The 18,593-nt window shown below is 37.8% G+C and overlaps 1 protein-coding gene across 2 annotated transcripts in view; it reads left to right on the top strand.

Annotated features, from left to right (window-relative positions):
* The window catches only part of LOC309388097 (protein FAM228B-like), a 41,653-nt gene that overhangs the window by 14,171 nt on the left and 8,889 nt on the right, over positions 1-18,593 (top strand). For both annotated transcript variants that reach the window (XM_081945094.1, XM_081945093.1), the window contains exons 3-7: positions 1,976-2,077; positions 2,999-3,103; positions 4,923-5,045; positions 9,079-9,153; positions 11,839-12,036. In XM_081945094.1, coding sequence (XP_081801220.1) covers positions 1,976-2,077; positions 2,999-3,103; positions 4,923-5,045; positions 9,079-9,153; positions 11,839-12,036 — 603 coding nt within the window. The remainder of the gene's footprint in view (positions 1-1,975; positions 2,078-2,998; positions 3,104-4,922; positions 5,046-9,078; positions 9,154-11,838; positions 12,037-18,593) is intronic.

Raw genomic sequence — 18,593 nt, forward strand, 5'->3', positions numbered from 1 at the left:
CAAATAACAATAGGTTGAATAACCAGCCTTAGAACTGGCAATGGAAATATTGAAGTGGTAAATAACTTTTGCTTTTTAGGATCAATCATCAACAATAAAAATACAAGCAATCAAGCAATATGCCACATATTGACATTTGATACAGCAGTCAGGAAGATGTTCAAATGCCATGATGGGTCTATACATATAAAGATCATCATGCATGCCATGGTATTCCCTTTGGCACTTCATGGAAGCAAAATTATAGTTCAAAAAAAAAATTAGGATAGAAAGAGTATGCTTTTGAACTTTGATGTTGGACAGGAACCCTGGGATTACTGTTGACAGCCAAGAAAACAAATGAATGGATCGTCAAATAAATCAACCCCAAATTCTTACTTAAGGCCCAAATGACCAAGCTCAAATTAGGACAAGCTCAATTTAGGACACAGTGTATGAACACCTAACTGTAATACTAGAAAAGAAACTAGAAACTGAGTATATTGATAAAAAGGGAGATTTTATATAAAATTATTCAGCAGATAGAAGGACACATTTTAGCGAAGAAGAATCAATATTATTTATGCAAAACATAAATGACTTTCTTGCTTTTTCCTTAAAAATGGTTTGCTTCTCATCCAAGAAGCTGCTTCAGTTCTGAACACCCGTGACCTGGATGATTGAGAATCTCCATAGACATAAAGCAGTGTCAGAAAATACCTAATAAAACATTTTGAACTTTTATAGCTGTCCATTTATTATTGCATTTTGCTATTATTTTTTCAAAATAGAAGTCAAATAAAATTTTATTGGCTCTTAGGTTCTGCTGGAGATAAACAATACAAATATTCAAGTGCATACCAATCTTATTTAATAAAAAGGTTTATATTCACATTCCATTGTGAAAAGAAATTATTTGTAAATAACGTATTTGTTCAAAATTTTTATTTATATGTAATATGAAAAAGTAAATCAAGTATATAAATGATTTATGCAGTCTTCATTTTTAAATACAGATAGTCCTCAACTTATGACTTATGTAGTGAACTTATGACTACAATTGGAATTGGCAAATTCATAATTAAACAGAGAATTGTTAAGTGACATCATGTGATTGCACCCAATTTTATGATTTTTGCCATAAGCAAGACATGTGACCATAATTTGTGACTTACCCTGCTATATTTCCCATTGAGTTTGCTTGTCATAAACTAGCTGGAAAGGTTGCAGATGGAGATCATGTGACCCTAGGATGCTGCAACTGTTGTACATGCGAGCCAGTTGTCAAGCTCCTGGATCGTGATGACATAACGGCAGGGAAGCTGTGACAATTTTAAGTATGAGGACTTGTCATAAATAATTTGTTTTAGTGCCATTATAACTTCCAGGGGTCGCTAAAAGAATGGATGTAAGTCAAGGATTATCTATCATCCTCTACATAGAACCCTTGCACAAATATAAAAAGCATTACAGGCAGAAGATGAGTATGAGTATTTTTTTAAACTTTGTAGTGCCTGTATTGATTTCCTCACAACTATGAAAACATTCAATATGCATTGTCCATCTGTTAATTTGTAAAATGTTATGTAATTATAATATGTAATTAATAAAGAGGAATTAGAAAGCTGCCAATATTATATCTATCATCTATGTTTGGAATACATTTTTTAGTTCTTCCAACATATAAAACTCTACTATGAAAATCTTATACAGTAATGTTTTACTGTCTTTAATGCTAATAATTATATAGTATTATATAGTAATGATAAAGAAAGATAGAAAAAAGGCAGTCAGGTAAGTTATCTTAACTGGAAAAATTCTTAAAATATGGTTTATAAGGGTCCTTTACTTAAGAAAATAGAAAATTAGAATTTAGAATCAGTATAGCTAATCTTGATCTAATTTGATGTTGGGTTGTATTGTTTTAGTCAAATTGATGCTAATGGGATATATCTCCATATAAGTTTAGAATTAATGCCTTTCCCTAATTTAACAGAGCATATCATCACGGTCCACAAAAACTGAAACCTCAAGCATTCTAGATAAAAAAGATGACTTTACAGAGAAAACAGAATTGACGCCTACTACATCTTACCAGGTATATGGATTAAACATTTATTTCAGATCTGAAAGTAACTATCTTGGGGAGGGAAAAACTTTACCAGTACAATGAAGTGAAACATTGGTTAATTCACATAAATCAAATATTGCAAGCTATCTCAATGGATTTTTGACACATTACAATATAGGTAGTTATTGGGTTACTACCATTTGTTCAGCAGCTATTCAAAGTTATGATTGTGGTGACTGGATGATATTTACTATGGGTCTCATAGTTCTGGCAATTGCATTGTCACCATGGTTATGCAACATCATAGTTCATAAACATGTCATTTAGTGATTGCCAATTCTGGTCCCAATTGCTATTTTAAGCTTATAGTTATGGTAATTGATGAGGTTCTTACAATCTATCTCATGTAACTGCCTCTAATGTATAACTAACCATTTTTAAACACTCATTTGCAATGATAAAAAAACATTGTCTCTTTCAATATTATCTGCTGTTTTAAAAAACAGCACAGTGTATCATCTGTCCCATTTATGAAAAAAGATGGCCACGTCCAAATCAAAAACACATATTTTATAGAAAAATGCCTTTTCCTGTTGAATAAATGTCATTTGTGTAGTTAACTTTTTCTGATTTCTAAGCTGTTGTACTAGCTTTCAACATATTTTTCAAAAAAAATTTTTTTTTGAATAGACCACATTATTTTACAATATATCACAATACTAGTTATGACATAACACTGGAAAAGTTCCTTCTGTGCATATCAACATTCTGGTAAGCCACACCATTTATTTGCTTTAGAGCTTCATTTTAACAGTGAGTTACTGGAAGTTGATACAGTTTGGTAACTTGTGTGTGAAAATATAGAGAGCCAATATATTTGTTAAATCTGAAGATTATTTTCTGAGAACACAGCAACAAACACAACCTATTTTAACATTTTAACATTAGGACTATACAAAAGTGCCAAGGCAGGAGAGTGCAGACTTGGAGTGGCTAATAAAACTTCGTTGCCCAAGAGCTCAAATGGAACAGTTGATGCCGGATGTCAAGCAAGTAGGTTTGGATGTGAATATATTGATATTTTCCAGTGCAGCATTATCAGATAAATATTTTAATAGTAGAAATTTACAATAGTAAAAGTGCAGTTTCATCGTAGACATATTTTTAAAAATCTAGTTAATAATCATAAAAGTTCTAATACATGATGCTAATGTTTCTAATACATATTTTTCAATTTTAGGGAAATACATTCTCATTTTTAAATGTTCTTAATGAGGAAAAGTATGACTAAGGATACAAAGTTAACTTTATCTTGGATTAAGGCCCATTGATATTACATCCAAATAGATTTCTAGGTAAATAACCCTAATTTGACTCTGACTCTGCCACAAACAGATTAAATGGCTTTAGAAAAGCCGTTATCTGTCAGGTCTCAGTCTGTAACATAAAGCTCGCCATATTTAAAGGTATGTAAAGTTTTGAAATCTTCAAATGTTCATCATCACCTCCATCGACTGCTAAATTTATTGGGTTTTTTTAATGTGGGTAACAATAGCTCATATCCAGAAGAAAATTAAGCATTTTAATAAATATGCTGCATTTTCTTTATTTGCATTGTAATGTATATGTACCTTGCAATCCTACAGTTTGATCTTGTTTTGTCTTCTTCTGCGCACGCGCAGAAGTGTTGCTCACACGCACAAGCAAACCGATAGTAAACCGGTTAGTAACCCATTACTGGCTATGATATATTTCTTTCAAAAGTAATCAGTGTTATGCAATGTGCAGTAAAAGAACAAACTGTAGTGCCTTAAAGGGAAGCAAGAGATGAGAGAAAACAAAACCGAAGTTTTTACACTAGCTTTATTTATACATTGCAAATTACCTTTGCTTTCTCCGCATTCCTTAGAGTTCTCTCTGTTTTTGAAGATCTCATGAACTCAGTGCAACCATGAATTTTTTGGGTCTTCCGTTTCCTAATTCATATTTGTGTTTTGCAATTTGATCCTCATTCATTCTCTCTATGACCAAATTATGTCAACGTATAGTCCTTCCTGTCCTTTGCTTTTATATTCAGGCAACATTTATTCATTATCCTTTCTCAAATTATTCCTACTAAATTCTATTTACTTTTATCTTTCCTTGACATATTGACTCTCACTTCCTTAAAACAAGCTTCTTTGACAAACATTCATTCCTTATTGCAAACCAAGTTTTCTATTTGTATTTAAACATCCCTTTTCTCCTTTTCTTTCTATTCAGGTATATAAATTCATTTACTTGCTATATTTTTTCACGTTCTATTATAATTTGTAGTTGTTAATTCATTGATCTTTGATATACTAATTTTCAGATCCATTTCAGTGTATATTACTGTTTATTTGACATTCACTGCAAAGCATTTAGTTCTTAACCAATAAAATGGCATTTTCTGCATAATAAAAATATGTTAATGTTCACATCCCTCCAACTAAAATAATCTTTAACACTATCGCAAGCATGCCTTATACATTTGCCAATAAATATATTAAGCAACTAAGAAGACTCCACCTATCTCTGTTTTACTTCTTGCTCAATATTCAATTACATGCTGAGTATTTAATTTATTTTTATGCTTCCTTTCCTTCCATTATGGGCAGAAATTCTTTTGAGTATCCACATATGCTGCTTTTCATTTTAAGGATTTTTTAAAAAAAGACATATGATAGAAATTAAATGGAACCCACAATATATTGTAGTTTTGTAATTTGAACTAATATTTGAAAGTAAAATACATACTTATGTACAGTGGTATTCTTTGTATAGGTAAGTTTTATTTTTGGAGCTAAAAGTTTCATTCATTCACTTGGATTCTTTTCATTTTTCAAATAAGTCTTTTCCAGGAGTTACTACATTCCTGAGTAAATCACAGAGCAAGATTTTAGAAAGAAGTCAATCTGAAAAGACAAAAACTTCAGAGAGTTGGCTAACACAGAAGCACTTGTCTATTGCACAGGTACCAATATATTGGGGGCACTGAATAGAGTCAAAAATCTATAACTGGTGATGTTTGCTACCTCAAAGCAAAGTGCATATTTCAAAAGGACTTAGAAGGCAAGCAATCCATTCTTTGAGTTCCATGCAGTTTATTGAATGTGTTTGTTGGCGATTAGAAGAAATTGAATTCCTGTCAGCTCTTACTACAAAAGGGTTGTAACGTAATCAAAATACAACCATAGTCTCTTTCTCATATTGTGGTTGCATTTTACAACACTTTTTAAATTACATAATTGATTTGACTGTGTGTGTGTAGAGAGAGAGAATGAATATATGTATGTATGTATGTATGTATGTATGTATGTATGTATGTATGTACGTATATGTATATGTATATGTATTTTTGAGGTTTTCGCGGGTGTTTATATGTACATCTTTGGTTGTTCGGGTTTTTCCCCACATAGAATTGGAAGTATTTTCACGACGTTTCGATGAAGTCTCATTCATCATCTTCAGGTTGGTGCTTCCGGTTTGGTGCTTCCTGGAAGCACCAAACCGGAAGCACCAACCTGAAGATGATGAATGAGACTTCATCGAAACGTCGTGAAAATACTTCCAATTCTACGCGGGGAAAAACCCGAACAACCAAAGATGTACATGTGTGTGTATGTATGTATGTATATATATATGTCTCTACAGAAAGGAGCTTTGCTTGTGATGGGACATGTCTTTCACAGAGATGCCAGTGGAATGCTCCATCATCTTTTCCTAATATGGGTTTTCTCCAGCAACAGATCCCAGCAGACTGCTGAAGATGTTCTCCTTCATCATAGATAATAATGAAAGACTCAGTAATGGGGTCCTCCCACTCATAGCCTTTCATAGTCACTTGGTTAATTTGCTTCCAGTACTAATTATTTGCTCTGAATATGATTATCAATAGCCATGAAAATCCTATTTGCCTTATCTAATTTCTTCAATACTGCCCTCAGTCTATCAACTACTCATGATCATAACTAAGATTGATTCATTTGGCTTTTTGAAGAGAAGTAAAGATGATTTTTCTCAGTTTGATCTAGAGTTGTAGATTGGTTTTAATATTGTTTTCATATTAAATATTGTTTAAAATATTTAATTTAAGCATTTGAATATGCATATTATTTAATTTAGCAAATTTAATAACATTGGTGATAAATATAGAAAATTGTATATTATTACCGTAATAAAGAGTAAGGAAAACAGTTATATTGAGGCAGATTTTCTAATTGTTACCTTCTTATCATTACATATACAAAGCATAATAAAGTATAAGCATAATTGTTTTCTGGAGATTTACTGAATTTGCTAAGTTTAGGGCAACAGATTATTAAAACTTTTATTGCAAAATTTATGAATATTCTATTTATTCCAAGTTATTTCAGGGATTTTAAAGCTTTAAAATTGACATTTCTAATAATCAAAATAAAATCTTCTTTTAAACTTTGCTACAGTTCAGGTAATAATAATAATAATGGATTCTGTCATCACTTTTATTATACTGAAATTCAAAATCTACTTAGGGATCCAATCTACCTGTGCTTCTCCAGCTGTTTATTTTTTAGTTAGATTTTAATCCCACTTAGTGGCGATAGAAGCGGCAAAACGGCAATATTTTTCCACTCTTATTGCGTCCGCAGATAACCGCCCAGTCGCCCTGTTTAGGGTGACCCGCTCCTTACTTAACCAAGGAACTGGGGAAGACCCCTTGCAGGGTAGGGCTGAAGAATTTGTTCAGTATCTGCAGGATAAAATCGCTCGGATCCGGACAGGCTTGGACTCTGACTGGGTAGATTCGGGCGAGCCGATGGGGATGAATCTTGAGGAGACAATCTGGGATGGGTTTGACCCTGTGACCCCCGAAGGCATGGACAGGATTATGGGGAGACTCAGTGCTGCCACTTGTGTGCTCGACCCGTGTCCCTCTTGGTTAGTTTAGGCTTCCCGGGAGGTGACATGAGGCTGGCTCCAGGCGATTACCAACGCTTCATTGAGAGAGGGGTTCTTTCCCACCGCCTTGAAGGAGGCGGTGGTGAGGTCCCTCCTCAAGAAGCCTTCCCTGGACCCAGCTTCTTTAGCCAACTATCGTCCGGTCTCCAACCTTCGCTTTGTAGCAAAGGTTGTCGAGAGTGTGGTATCACGTCAGCTTCCCCAGTACCTGGATGAAGCTGGATCCGTTCCAGTCGGGTTTCAGGCCCGGATACAGCACGGAGAAGGCATTGGTTGCATTGGTCGATGATCTCTGGCGGGCCCGGGACAGGGGCTGCTCTTCTGTCCTGGTCCTATTAGACCTCTTGGCGGCTTTCGATACCATCGACCATGGTATCCTACTGCGACGACTCGGGGGGTTGGGAGTGGGGGGCACCGTTTTACGGTGGTTCTCCTCCTACCTGTTGGATCAGTCGCAGTTTGTGTTGACTGGAGGGCAGAGATCGACCCCCAGGCGCGTCACTTGTGGGGTGCCCCAGGGGTCGGTTCTCTCACCCCTCCTGTTCAACATATACATGAAACAGCTGGGCGAGATCATCAGTGGTTTTGGGGTACGGTATCATCAATATGCTGATGATACCCAACTTTTCATCTCTACCCCAAACCACCCAAACGATGCCCTCAACGTGATGTCCCGATGCCTGGAGGCTGTGCGGATCTGGATAGGGAGGAACAGGCTCAAGCTCAATCCTTCCAAGACTGAGTGGCTGTGGTTTCCGTCATCCCGATTTGTACATCTTGTCCCATCTTTGACGATAGGGGGAGAAATTTTAGCCCCCTCAGAGAAGGCTCACAATCTGGGAGTCCTCCTGGATACGCGGCTTAGTTTAGAAGAACACCTGACGGCCGTGACCAGGGGGGCCTTTTACCAGGTTCGCCTGGTACGTCAGTTGCACCCCTTCCTGGATCGGGATGCTCTGTGCACAGTTACTCATGCCCTCGTCCTTTCTCGCCTGGACTACTGCAATGCTCTCTACATGGGGCTGCCCTTGAAGAGCACCCGGAGGCTTCAGCTGGTCCAGAATGCGGCCGCGCGGGTTGTCATGGGGGTACCTAGGTGCTCCCATGTTACACCCCTTTTAGGTGGCCTGCACTGGTTGCCGGTTGTTTTCCGGGTGCGATTCAAGGTATTAATTATGACCTTTAAAGCGCTCCATGGCTTAGGCCCAGGATACCTGTGAGACCACCTACTGCCACCAGTAGCCTCCCACCGTCCAGTACGATCCCACAGAGTTGGCCTCCTCAGGGTGCCGTCGGCCAGACAGTGTTGGCTGGTGACCCCCAGGGCGAGAGCCTTCTCTGTGGGAGCGCCTTCCCTCTGGAATGAGCTGCCCCTGGAGCTTCGCATAATCCCTGACTTCCGGTCCTTCCGACGCGCCCTAAAAAGTTGGCTTTTCCAGCAAGCTGGCCTGGCCTGTTAATTTTAACTTATTTTAAATGTATTGTCTTTAAAATTCGGTTTGTTTTTTTGGATATCTATTTAATTTTTTAAAAAACTTTTGGGATGTGTGCTTTTTTAAATGTTGTAAGTTAACCTGAGTCCTTTTGGAGAAGGGCGGCATATAAATCCAAACAAACAAACAAACAAACAAACTTTTCCTTCAGGAGTTCAAGGCAGAATATATCATTTCCCCCCTGCAGCAACAACCATATGAGGTTGATTGGGTGAAAGATAATTCTAGTGAGCTGTTCTGGTTGAAGGTGGATTCGAACTCGTGTTCCCAGTCTAATATCTTAATCACTAGACTGCACTGGATCTCTGAAAAATTAGCCTGGTCAGTGTGTTGGAACTTATAATTGATCAACATCTGAAGAAACACAGTTTGCCATCCTTATGATATAGTAGTATCATTGATGCACCAATTCCAATTTCAAATAAGGCTTTTAATGTAATTTTATTTTGCATTTCTTCTCAGTGGCATGGAATTCATTGTATCGTATAAAGCTGATCTGTTTATAAAATTATTTTTAAGAAGTATGTTTAATATAGTAGTTCTCTTTCACAGATTTTACTGATATTTTATTAGGCTTTAGTTAATGAAAGCCAGGATGTTATTGGTCCCATTCAGTTGCTGCTGGAAAGAGAAAGCTGCTTTATAAGGGTAAGAAATAAACATTGCTTGCAATGTAACTTTCTGACTATTGAGAAAAACATAAAAATGCCTGGACCAGGAGTCCATATCCGTGATCACCATGTCAGAAGACAAGACCTTGTTTTTTTATTTTTGGAAATCTTATTATAAAATTGCAATTTTCTATAAAAATAAGGAATAAAAACATCAGTGTTAAGTCTCCTCCCTCGCCCCAATATCTTTACTTTCTTGACAAAAATCACACAAATGAAAAAAAATGTAAAAGATTTTGTTCCTGGTCCTTTTAAAAAAAGGTTGTTACAAGCTTAAATTGTCTGTACTGAAGTGTCTTTTACAGCTGATCCTTTACTTTTCAGCTATAAGTCTAATAGCTTTTCCAAGGAAAAGTGGCCTGTTGTTGGTCATTATGGCTTGCAGTGCTGATAGCTGTGGGGCAGGGGTGTTAAATTGGCGGCCCATGGACCAGATGCATCATGCGCAGGCCAAGCCCACCCCAGCTCCATGAAGGGGGAAAACATCGGGAAACATCACATGACGGCAACGTGACACTGCAAGTTTGACACCTGTGCTGTAGGTCATGACATCTGGAGGACTTTAAAGAGGGGAAGGATGATGCAGAGTTTATAACTATTAGGTTTTTATTTAGTTAATTGAAGCTTGTGAGCTTGTTTTGAAAGAAAAAAAGGGGGAAAATGGATAGATAAAAATTGGATTAAAAAAAAGATGGTTATTGGAGTTATCCACATCTCCCTCCTTGTCACAGTTCCTTGCTCTTTTCTGTTAGTCAAGGATATTTTTCTCCCAACAAAATCTCCTTCTCAATTCCTTCCTACTTCTGAGTCAGGGTAAAGGTAGATCAATGTAATGCAGCAGTAAAGTAGGGTTTTCCATGGGAAAACAATACAATGCAAACATCCTGATTCTTATGGAGGAGGAGCCAGGAGGAGGTCGGTGATCTTCAAGGTTTATGCAAGACTGCCCTCTCCCAGCTAGGCATGGGCCTTGACATTTCTCTGGTTGGTGTATTCATATTAGAGAAAACAAAATTTGCCTGAAAACTAAAGGGAATGTTTTGTCCAGGAAATACCAATTTCATAGAAGATGTTGCATGAGGTTGATATTCCTATTTGTGTCCAAAAGAAGTTAACCTCATTGTTGGTCCTAATTCTGGACCCCACATTTGTATCCTGTTATCAATGTGCAACAGTACTGTGCTCACTTCTCCAAACAGCTTCTCTGATTTATGAAGGCAAACACATCACTAGTGGTTAGGGGAAAAGCCCAATTTCATGTTTGTGATCAATCATAAAATTGATATATTATTTTATCTAGGAAAGCCATCTATCTGCATTGTCCTCTGAATTATTTATTTATTTGCATCCTGCCTTTATTTTTTTTCCAAATAACTCAGGGCAGTGAACATATCTGATATCTTTCCTTTACCTGTTTTCTACACAACAGCAGCCCTATGAGTTGAATTAGTAAGAGAGTAACTGGCCCAATGTCACGTAGTTGGCTTTCATATCTGCTTTCTCCTACTTTCTTGTCTAGTGTCTTAACACTAGATTACATTTTTATGTTTTTATTTATTATTTTTAATAATGCCCTTTGGGATAGATTAGTCTTAGCTTTTTCAAATTTGCCTTGACATAGCTAATAGTGGTCATGTAAGGCTTTAGTATTAGAGATCATGACAGCTAGTTTGGTGCAGTGATTAAAAGTTCCAAACTAGAAACCAGGAGACTGTGAGTTCTAGTCCTGCCTTAGGCACAAAACCAGCTGGGTGACCTTGGGCCAGTCACTTTTTCTCAGCCTTGGGAAGGAAGCAAAGTCAAATCACGTCTGAAACATCTTGCCAAGGGACCTATCCAGGCAGTCTTCAAAATTGGACATGATTGAACAAAGTAAAAAAGATACTACATATTTCAGGTTTGATTTCATATTCAAACTAGAAAAATATGAAATGACTTGTTGCTTTAGAGCTGTAGTCAGGAAATACAATGCATATTTTTGAGAAATATTAAACATAGGAGTGGGAAATCTGTAGCCCTGCAGGTACTGCTGAAATACAACTACCAGGAACAACAGCCAACAATACCTGTAGCTACAGATTACCTATCTCAAATAGCCCCAAGAATAATAATATATTTATTAGATCTTTTTTCAATTATGACAAAGGGCAACCTTATCTAAAGAAAAAAAGATTAGAAAAGTTATATTCTCACAGGTATATCAACAGTCACTAACACTAAATATAATAGATATTTGATTGACAACCTGTATGTTTTATATCCCTTAAATCAATATTCTAGTCTTTCTTGCAAGGTAAATATAACACAATTTTAGTTAAGAAGACACAGGTCTGTATCTGGCTGCTATATATATATATTTAAAAAGTCCAACAGATAAATTATATATCTGTACCAAGTAAGATGTTTACTATGTATTCGAGTATACCACATAATTGGTTTCCTGTAGCAATCACATGAAATTGCAATGGCTTGTAGGCACCAGCAATACATATTTTATATATACAAGGGTTGTCTTTGGAGGAATGTTATAATGTGTAAAATATTTATTAATTACTAGTCTGTCTCAATTTCTATGAATTAATTATACTGTCAGATTTGTTTTAAAAGTTCATTATTTAATTCAAAAACTACCTTTGTTAATAATAGTTTCTCTGTTAATTAGGAAGTAGACAGGTATTTGAAGCACAATGATTTCTTAGCTCTAAGGAGAAGGGAAGTGCTGTACAAGAAATGGTTTGAAAGTGTTTCAAGACCTCTGCTGCAGAAAATTCAGGACAAAGTTGACAACCAGTCAAGCAAAGAAATAGAAGAAAGGAAGCGAATACAGCTCTCCCTTTATCTAAACTATTGTAATGAGAAGGTATCGGAAAAGAAAAGCTGTTATTACTACAAGACATTTTAACACAATTAAAATGAATTTTCTTTTCTTTTTTTTAAATTTCAGAAGATAGAGCAGTGGTAGCAAACCTTTTTGGCTTGCTTTGGTGTCAAAATTGAGAAAATACCTAACTTAACTCTTTGGGTGTATCAATCATAAACAAACAATTCTTTATTCCACACACCCCTCCCCCTCATCTAGTCCACACTTAACAGTGGCACTCAGCATTGATTCTGGGAAGCAGAAGCCTGGGCCTCACATTCAGCCCTAATGAGAATCCAGATTGTGGGGGGCAATATGCTGACTCTGTAAACTGCTTAGAAAGGGCTGTAAAGCACTCTGAAGTGGTATAAAGTCTAAGTGCTAATGCCAATGCTGCCACTCTCATTCTCATATAATTTTCAGAGACTCTGGGGGCTGTATGAGAGCACATCCCTTTTGTACGACTTCTGGAGGATACAGAAGCTGTGTGTGAGCACATCACATTCTCATGCAGCCTCTGAAGCCTCTAAAATTCTGGTATTCAGGTGTTGATGAAGCCAAAAGGTCATGATGTGTCACTTTTGACACACATGTTGTAGATTAACCATCACTGAAATGTGTGTAGGACAACTCGGCATGGCCAGCTCACCACTGCCAAGTTTCCTTTGCCAACTCACTGCTACCAAGTTGCCATAGGACAACTAAACAGGGCCAACTCACCGCGGGGACAACTTGCTGCAGGTGGACAGAGGGAGAGCCAGGTTGGCAGGTGAGCAGAGCAGCAGTGGCAGCTGGAGGCTTCCCATTTTCACACTGTTGCTGCCACCACACTGACCTCCAGGCCAAAGAGGCTGGGGACAGTGGCAGCAGCAGGATGTGTGTGAAAATGGGATGCCCTGGGCTGCCACTGCCTTCCCGCTACCTATCCTGCCCATCACTGTAACCATCATCCCTTGGTCCAAAGTGCAGCAGCACAGCTGGTGGTGTGTGTGAAAATGGGAAACCCCTGGCCATTGCTTTGTGCTCTGCCCACCCGCTTACTCACCCACTAACCTGGCTCTCCCTCCATCCACCAGCAGCAAGTTGTCCATGTGGTGAGTTGGCCATGTGGAGTTGTCCTGTGGCAGCTTGGTGACGATGAGATGGCAAACACAACCTGGCAGTGGTGAGCTCCCTGTGCTGAGTTGTCCTAGACCCATTTCAGTGATGGTTAATCTACAACATGTACTCTTCCTCCACTTGACAAGAGTGAGGTGGCCCTGTGCAGCTCTCCTTTGGTGATGGTGGCAGTGAGTTGGATGAGGTGACTTGGTGGTGGTCAGATGACCTCTCCGAGTGGCCCTCACCAAGTTGTCCCATTTCACACTGAAACAGAGTAACTTGCTACATGTTTAAAGTGAAGCAGAGATAATTGGAAATTGAGGAAATGAAGCCTGTGCAGAGAGGGTCATTGTATATAATATATTATGCGACTTCACTGAGCTCTGGTGATGCCTTCGTGTAAAAAAAACTTCAGCATTACCTGGGTTGAATAGACAAATGTAGGATTTCAACTAATCAAAAGTATGTTTTCTTGTGAGCAGAAGATTATTTTATTTTGTCACTTAGAGTGAAGGTGCCTGTGTGCAGCAATATAACAATGCAGGCAGTAAAGTTTGGCAGCCTGTCCTTATCTCTCACTTATTTTGGTACTATAATTATGAAGAGCCTGATCCTTAATAGTTGCTTATTTGCATGCACTGACATTTGCTGCACTTCAGGGTGAGCCTGGGAGTCTTCCATGTTTGCTTTTTCTGTAGATGAGTTGAAAATAAAATGCGGGAGAGAAAGTTTCATTTTTTCCTCTATAAGATCTGTTTTAGAGAAAAAACAAATTACTTCCTCGGATATATATTTTAATGTATTTAGTCAAATGTATTTAGCCAAATTATTAATTTCCTTTTGGGTTCATCAAGATGAATGGTTGAATTTTTTTAAAAAATAATTGAATCTGTACTGAAGACTTTATATGCCAAGGAGTGAAAATGTAGTAGTAAGATTAGTGTGAAGGCAACATCTATAATACCTGTGGAAAGAAGACAATCTGCCTGTTTGTAAGAAAAGACAAGGGAGCAATAACTCACGGAGCAAACCAAGCGGGATTCTTCACGCTAATCTACATCATCAGTGAAGTGCATGGAACTCATAACTGCAGAATGGGAAAAAAAGACCAATTATAAGACTTGAACCAGCAGATATAGAAAGTTGAATTTAAATTGTCCTCATGGACTCATTGCACAGCTTTGAACATATAGTACAGGTAATCCTGAAATTGCAACCATTCATTTAGTGACAGTTCGAAGTTACAGTGGCATGGGAAAAAGTGACCTTTGCATCATCCCCATGGTTATGTGATCAAAAACTCCGGACATTTGGGATGTGTTTATAGTGGTTGCAGTGTCCCAGGATCATCTGATTACCTTTGGCAAACTTCTAATAAGCAAAGTCAATGGGGAAGCCAGATTCTCTTAATAATTGGCGTGATATATTTAACACTTGTGGCAAGAAAGGCTGTAAAGTGGGGCAAAACTCAGTTAACTGCCTTGCTTAGTAACAGAAATGTTGGGCTCATTGTGGTCATAATTTGGGGATTACCTCTATAATGTCAGAAAGTTAAAACTAGTAAGGTTACTTTACTTACTGCAGATTTTTCAGTTGGAAACTGACATCAATCAGTTTTGAGCCTCATAATAAAATTCCCAGGGTCTGACCTGGGGGTGTAGAAATTCCTCGCTACAATCAACATAAGTAACCATAGTTATTTCTTTTTTGTAATTAAAAAAAATAACCATAGTTATTTCTATTCTTGGTTTATTTTGCTTCATTCAGCAAAATCGTCTTCCATTCCCTCAGACATGATAGTTACTGAAAAAAATCACATACATACAAGTGTGTGTGTGTGTGTGTGTTTACAATTGGCTAATCTCCATTTATGTCTGCAGTATATATAAATGCAGACCACATATTAGACTTGTTTTATTTGGGCTCCTGATTTGCTGTATTTCTTGTCCCAAAATGTTTGGAATATCAATGAGTAATCCTCAAAAGGCAAAAAGAAATGTGCAAGTATGAAAAAATAAGATTTATAATAAATGATTAGAAAGTATGTATCATTTCTATATAAGTGCATCATAATTAACACTTGCAATTGGATTTGTATATAGAACTGCATTCTGTCATTTTAAAGTTTATTATTTCAGTCTTACTTAACTGCCTTTGGCAGTAAGAAAGAATGAAACTTGTCCTTGACTTTCTACTATTATTTAATATATTTTAGCATTCTATGCTTTTCTGCTCATATTTGTTTTCTGCTTTCCTTGTATTTTTCCTTCTATTAGGCTGCTTCTGCTCCAGGATCCTCCATCTCATTATGTGTGCTCCTTCCTCCATTTCATCCACTTTTTGAGTCCCAGAGTCCTCCCTATAGTTCCTATTTCCCTTCTTTTCTTCCTCCATTTCCCTTCTCTCTCCTTTCCATCTCCCCATCTGCCTCCCCTCCAATGATAATTCTCCCCTCAGTCTTACTTCCTCCGTCTGTTCCATCTCATTTCTTTCATTTGCTTCCTCCATTTCCCCCTTACCTCCATTCACCTTCTATTTTTTTCCCTTCACCTTTCCTACAGCTGTCCCCCACAGAACTGGTCAGTTCTCCAAATGCTTTGTCATCTCTCCCAAAAACTGTAGGTCCCCCTACCTCATCTCCTGTCCTTCAATCATCTGCTTCTTCAGCCACGGATATCCCTTTGGCCTCACAAAATCCTCCAGGTTCTGAACCAAAATATGGTTGTGACTTCAGTGCTTATCATTCCCATAACCCTTTCTTCCTCCCCGTACTTCCGCCTATCCAGTCTCAGAGGAGGTATCAAGCCCGGCAGAAGAATAGTGACAGTGTTAAATATCCCTGAAGATAGAAGATGCTTTGGGTTTCTTCAATGCTCTGGCTCATAAATAAAAGCCAGTTTTCTACGGTAGACCAGATTCAAATGTTTATGGTTGTAATGCTTCCTAAATGTTCATTGAAAATGACTGATGACTTAAGAGACTCAGGATTCACTGCTAATTGTATTTTAAGCACCATGGAGTGGGGGGGGGGGAAAGAACCAAGAGATTGAATAATTATGGATTTCATGTATTGTCTGTCCACATATTATTGTTATTTCCCTTAATGTTTGTAAGGCTGTGTGAACTCTGAAGCAGGAATATATGCTATATTTTTTGTTTAGTGGGATATAGTTCTTGTAAATCTATATAAGGCGTAACATAAAAATCTTACCTGGGATATCCAACTGTATATGAAATTTCATCACTGTCAATGGATTTGGCTTCAGGGTCATACAGTGAGGCAAAAAAGTATTTAGTCAGCCACCAATTGTGCAAGTTATCCCACTTAAAAAGATGAGAAAGGCCTGTAATTGGCATCATAGGTAGACCTCAACTATGAGAGACAAAATGTAAAAAAAAACACCAAACAATCACATTGGCTGATTTGGAAATAATTTATTTGCAAATTATGGTGGAAAATAAGTATTTGGTCAATATCAAAAGTTCATCTCAATACTTCGTTATATATCCTTTGTTGGCAATGACAGAGGTCAAACATTTCCTGTAAGTCTTCACAAGGTTGGCACACACTGTTGCTGATATGTTGGCCCATCCCTCCATGTAGATCTCCTCTAGAGCAGGGATGTTTTGGGGCTGTCTCTGGGCAACACGGACTTTCAACTCCCTCCAAAGGTTTTCTATGGGGTTGAGATCTGGAGACTGGCTAGGCCACTCCAGGACCTTGAAATGCTTCTTACGAAACCACTCCTTCGTTGCCCAGGTGGTATTTTTGGGATCATTATCATGTTGACAGATCCAGCCACTTTTCATCTTCAATGCCCTTGCTGATGGAAGGAGGTTTGCACTCAAAATCTCACGATACATGGCCCCATTCATTCTGTCTTGTACATGGATCAGTCGTCCTGGTCCCTTTACAGAGAAACAGCCCCAAAGCATGATGTTGCGACCCCCATGCTTCACAGTAGGTATGGTGTTCTTTGGATGCAACTCAGCATTCTTTCTCCTCCAAACACGACGAGTTGTGTTTCTACCAAACGGTTCTATTTTGGTTTCATCTGACCATATGACATTCTCCCAATCCTCTTCTGGATCATCCAAATGCTCTCTAGCAAACTTCAGATGGGCCTGGATATGTACTGGCTTAAGCAGGGGGACACGTCTGGCACTGCAGGATCTGAGTCCTTGGCGACGTAGTGTGTTACTGATGTTACGTTGGTCCCAGCTCTCTACAGGTCATTCACTAGGTCCCCCCGTGTGGTCCTGGGATTTTTGCTCACCGTTCTTGTGATCATTTTGACCCCACGGGGTGAGAGCCCCAGATCAAGGGAGATTATCAGTGGTCTTGTATGTCTTCCATTTTCTAATTATTGCTCCCACAGTTGATTTGTTCACACCAAGCTGCTTGCCTATTGCAGATTCAGTCTTCCCAGCCTGGTGCAGGTCTACAATTTTGTTTCTGGTGTCCTTTGACAGCTCTTTGGTCTTCACCATAGTGCAGTTTGGAGTGTGCCTGTTTGAGGTTGTGGACAGGTGTCTTTTATACTGATAACAAATTCAAATAGGTGCCATTGATACAGGTAATGAGTGCAGGACAGAGGAGCCTCTTAAAGAAGAAGGTACAGGTCTGTGAGAGCCAAAAATCTTGCTTGTTTGTAGGTGACCAAATACTTATTTTCCACCATAATTTGCAAATAAATTCTTTCCAAATCAGCCAATGTGATTGTTTGGTTTTTTTTTTTACATTTTGTCTCTCATAGTTGAGGTCTACCTATAATGCCAATTACAGGCCTCTCTCATCTTTTTAAGGGGGAGAATGTGCACAATTAGTGGCTGACTAAATACTTTTTTGCCCCACTGTATATAATGTAAATATCCTGTGTAATAGGCATAAACAATTGTGAGGCTGCCTCATTTTTGTAATGGAGAATTCTAGCCCATCCCTAGAAGTGCAATTTGCAAGGCTCCTTAGTTGAAATATGTCTTACAAATGAACTTAGAACAAATAAAAAAATCATTTGAAATGTGGCCTACATCTCATTCTAAAACTAAACTATCATTCCCCAACTTATGTGTTACATTTAAATTTATTTTAAAAGCTTGCTTAGTCATGGTAACTTTCTTTTTCTTTTTTCCAGAAAAAGAAGTTAAGCTTTGCCTTATTAGTATCAGAACTATGGCATATATGAAGGGAATGATTAAACATTTCCTTCACATTTTTTATCTGCTGAAAATATTCCTAAACAAACACATTTTGTTTTTCTTTGAAACCATCATTTTCTGCAGTGTGGCAGGCAGAAAGGATGGAGAGGAAATAGTTAACCTCCCTCCCTGTTGGTCCCATACACAAAAATAGAACAGAATAGAATAGAATTCTTTATTGGCCATGTGTGATTGGACACAAGCTCCTTTTTCAGGAGGGGAATGGTCTAGTGATTAAAATAAAGCCCTCTAAAAAT

The sequence above is a fragment of the Natrix helvetica genome (genome assembly GCF_964273705.1).
Source record: "Natrix helvetica genome assembly, chromosome: 2".
Classification (NCBI taxonomy): domain Eukaryota; kingdom Metazoa; phylum Chordata; class Lepidosauria; order Squamata; family Natricidae; genus Natrix; species Natrix helvetica.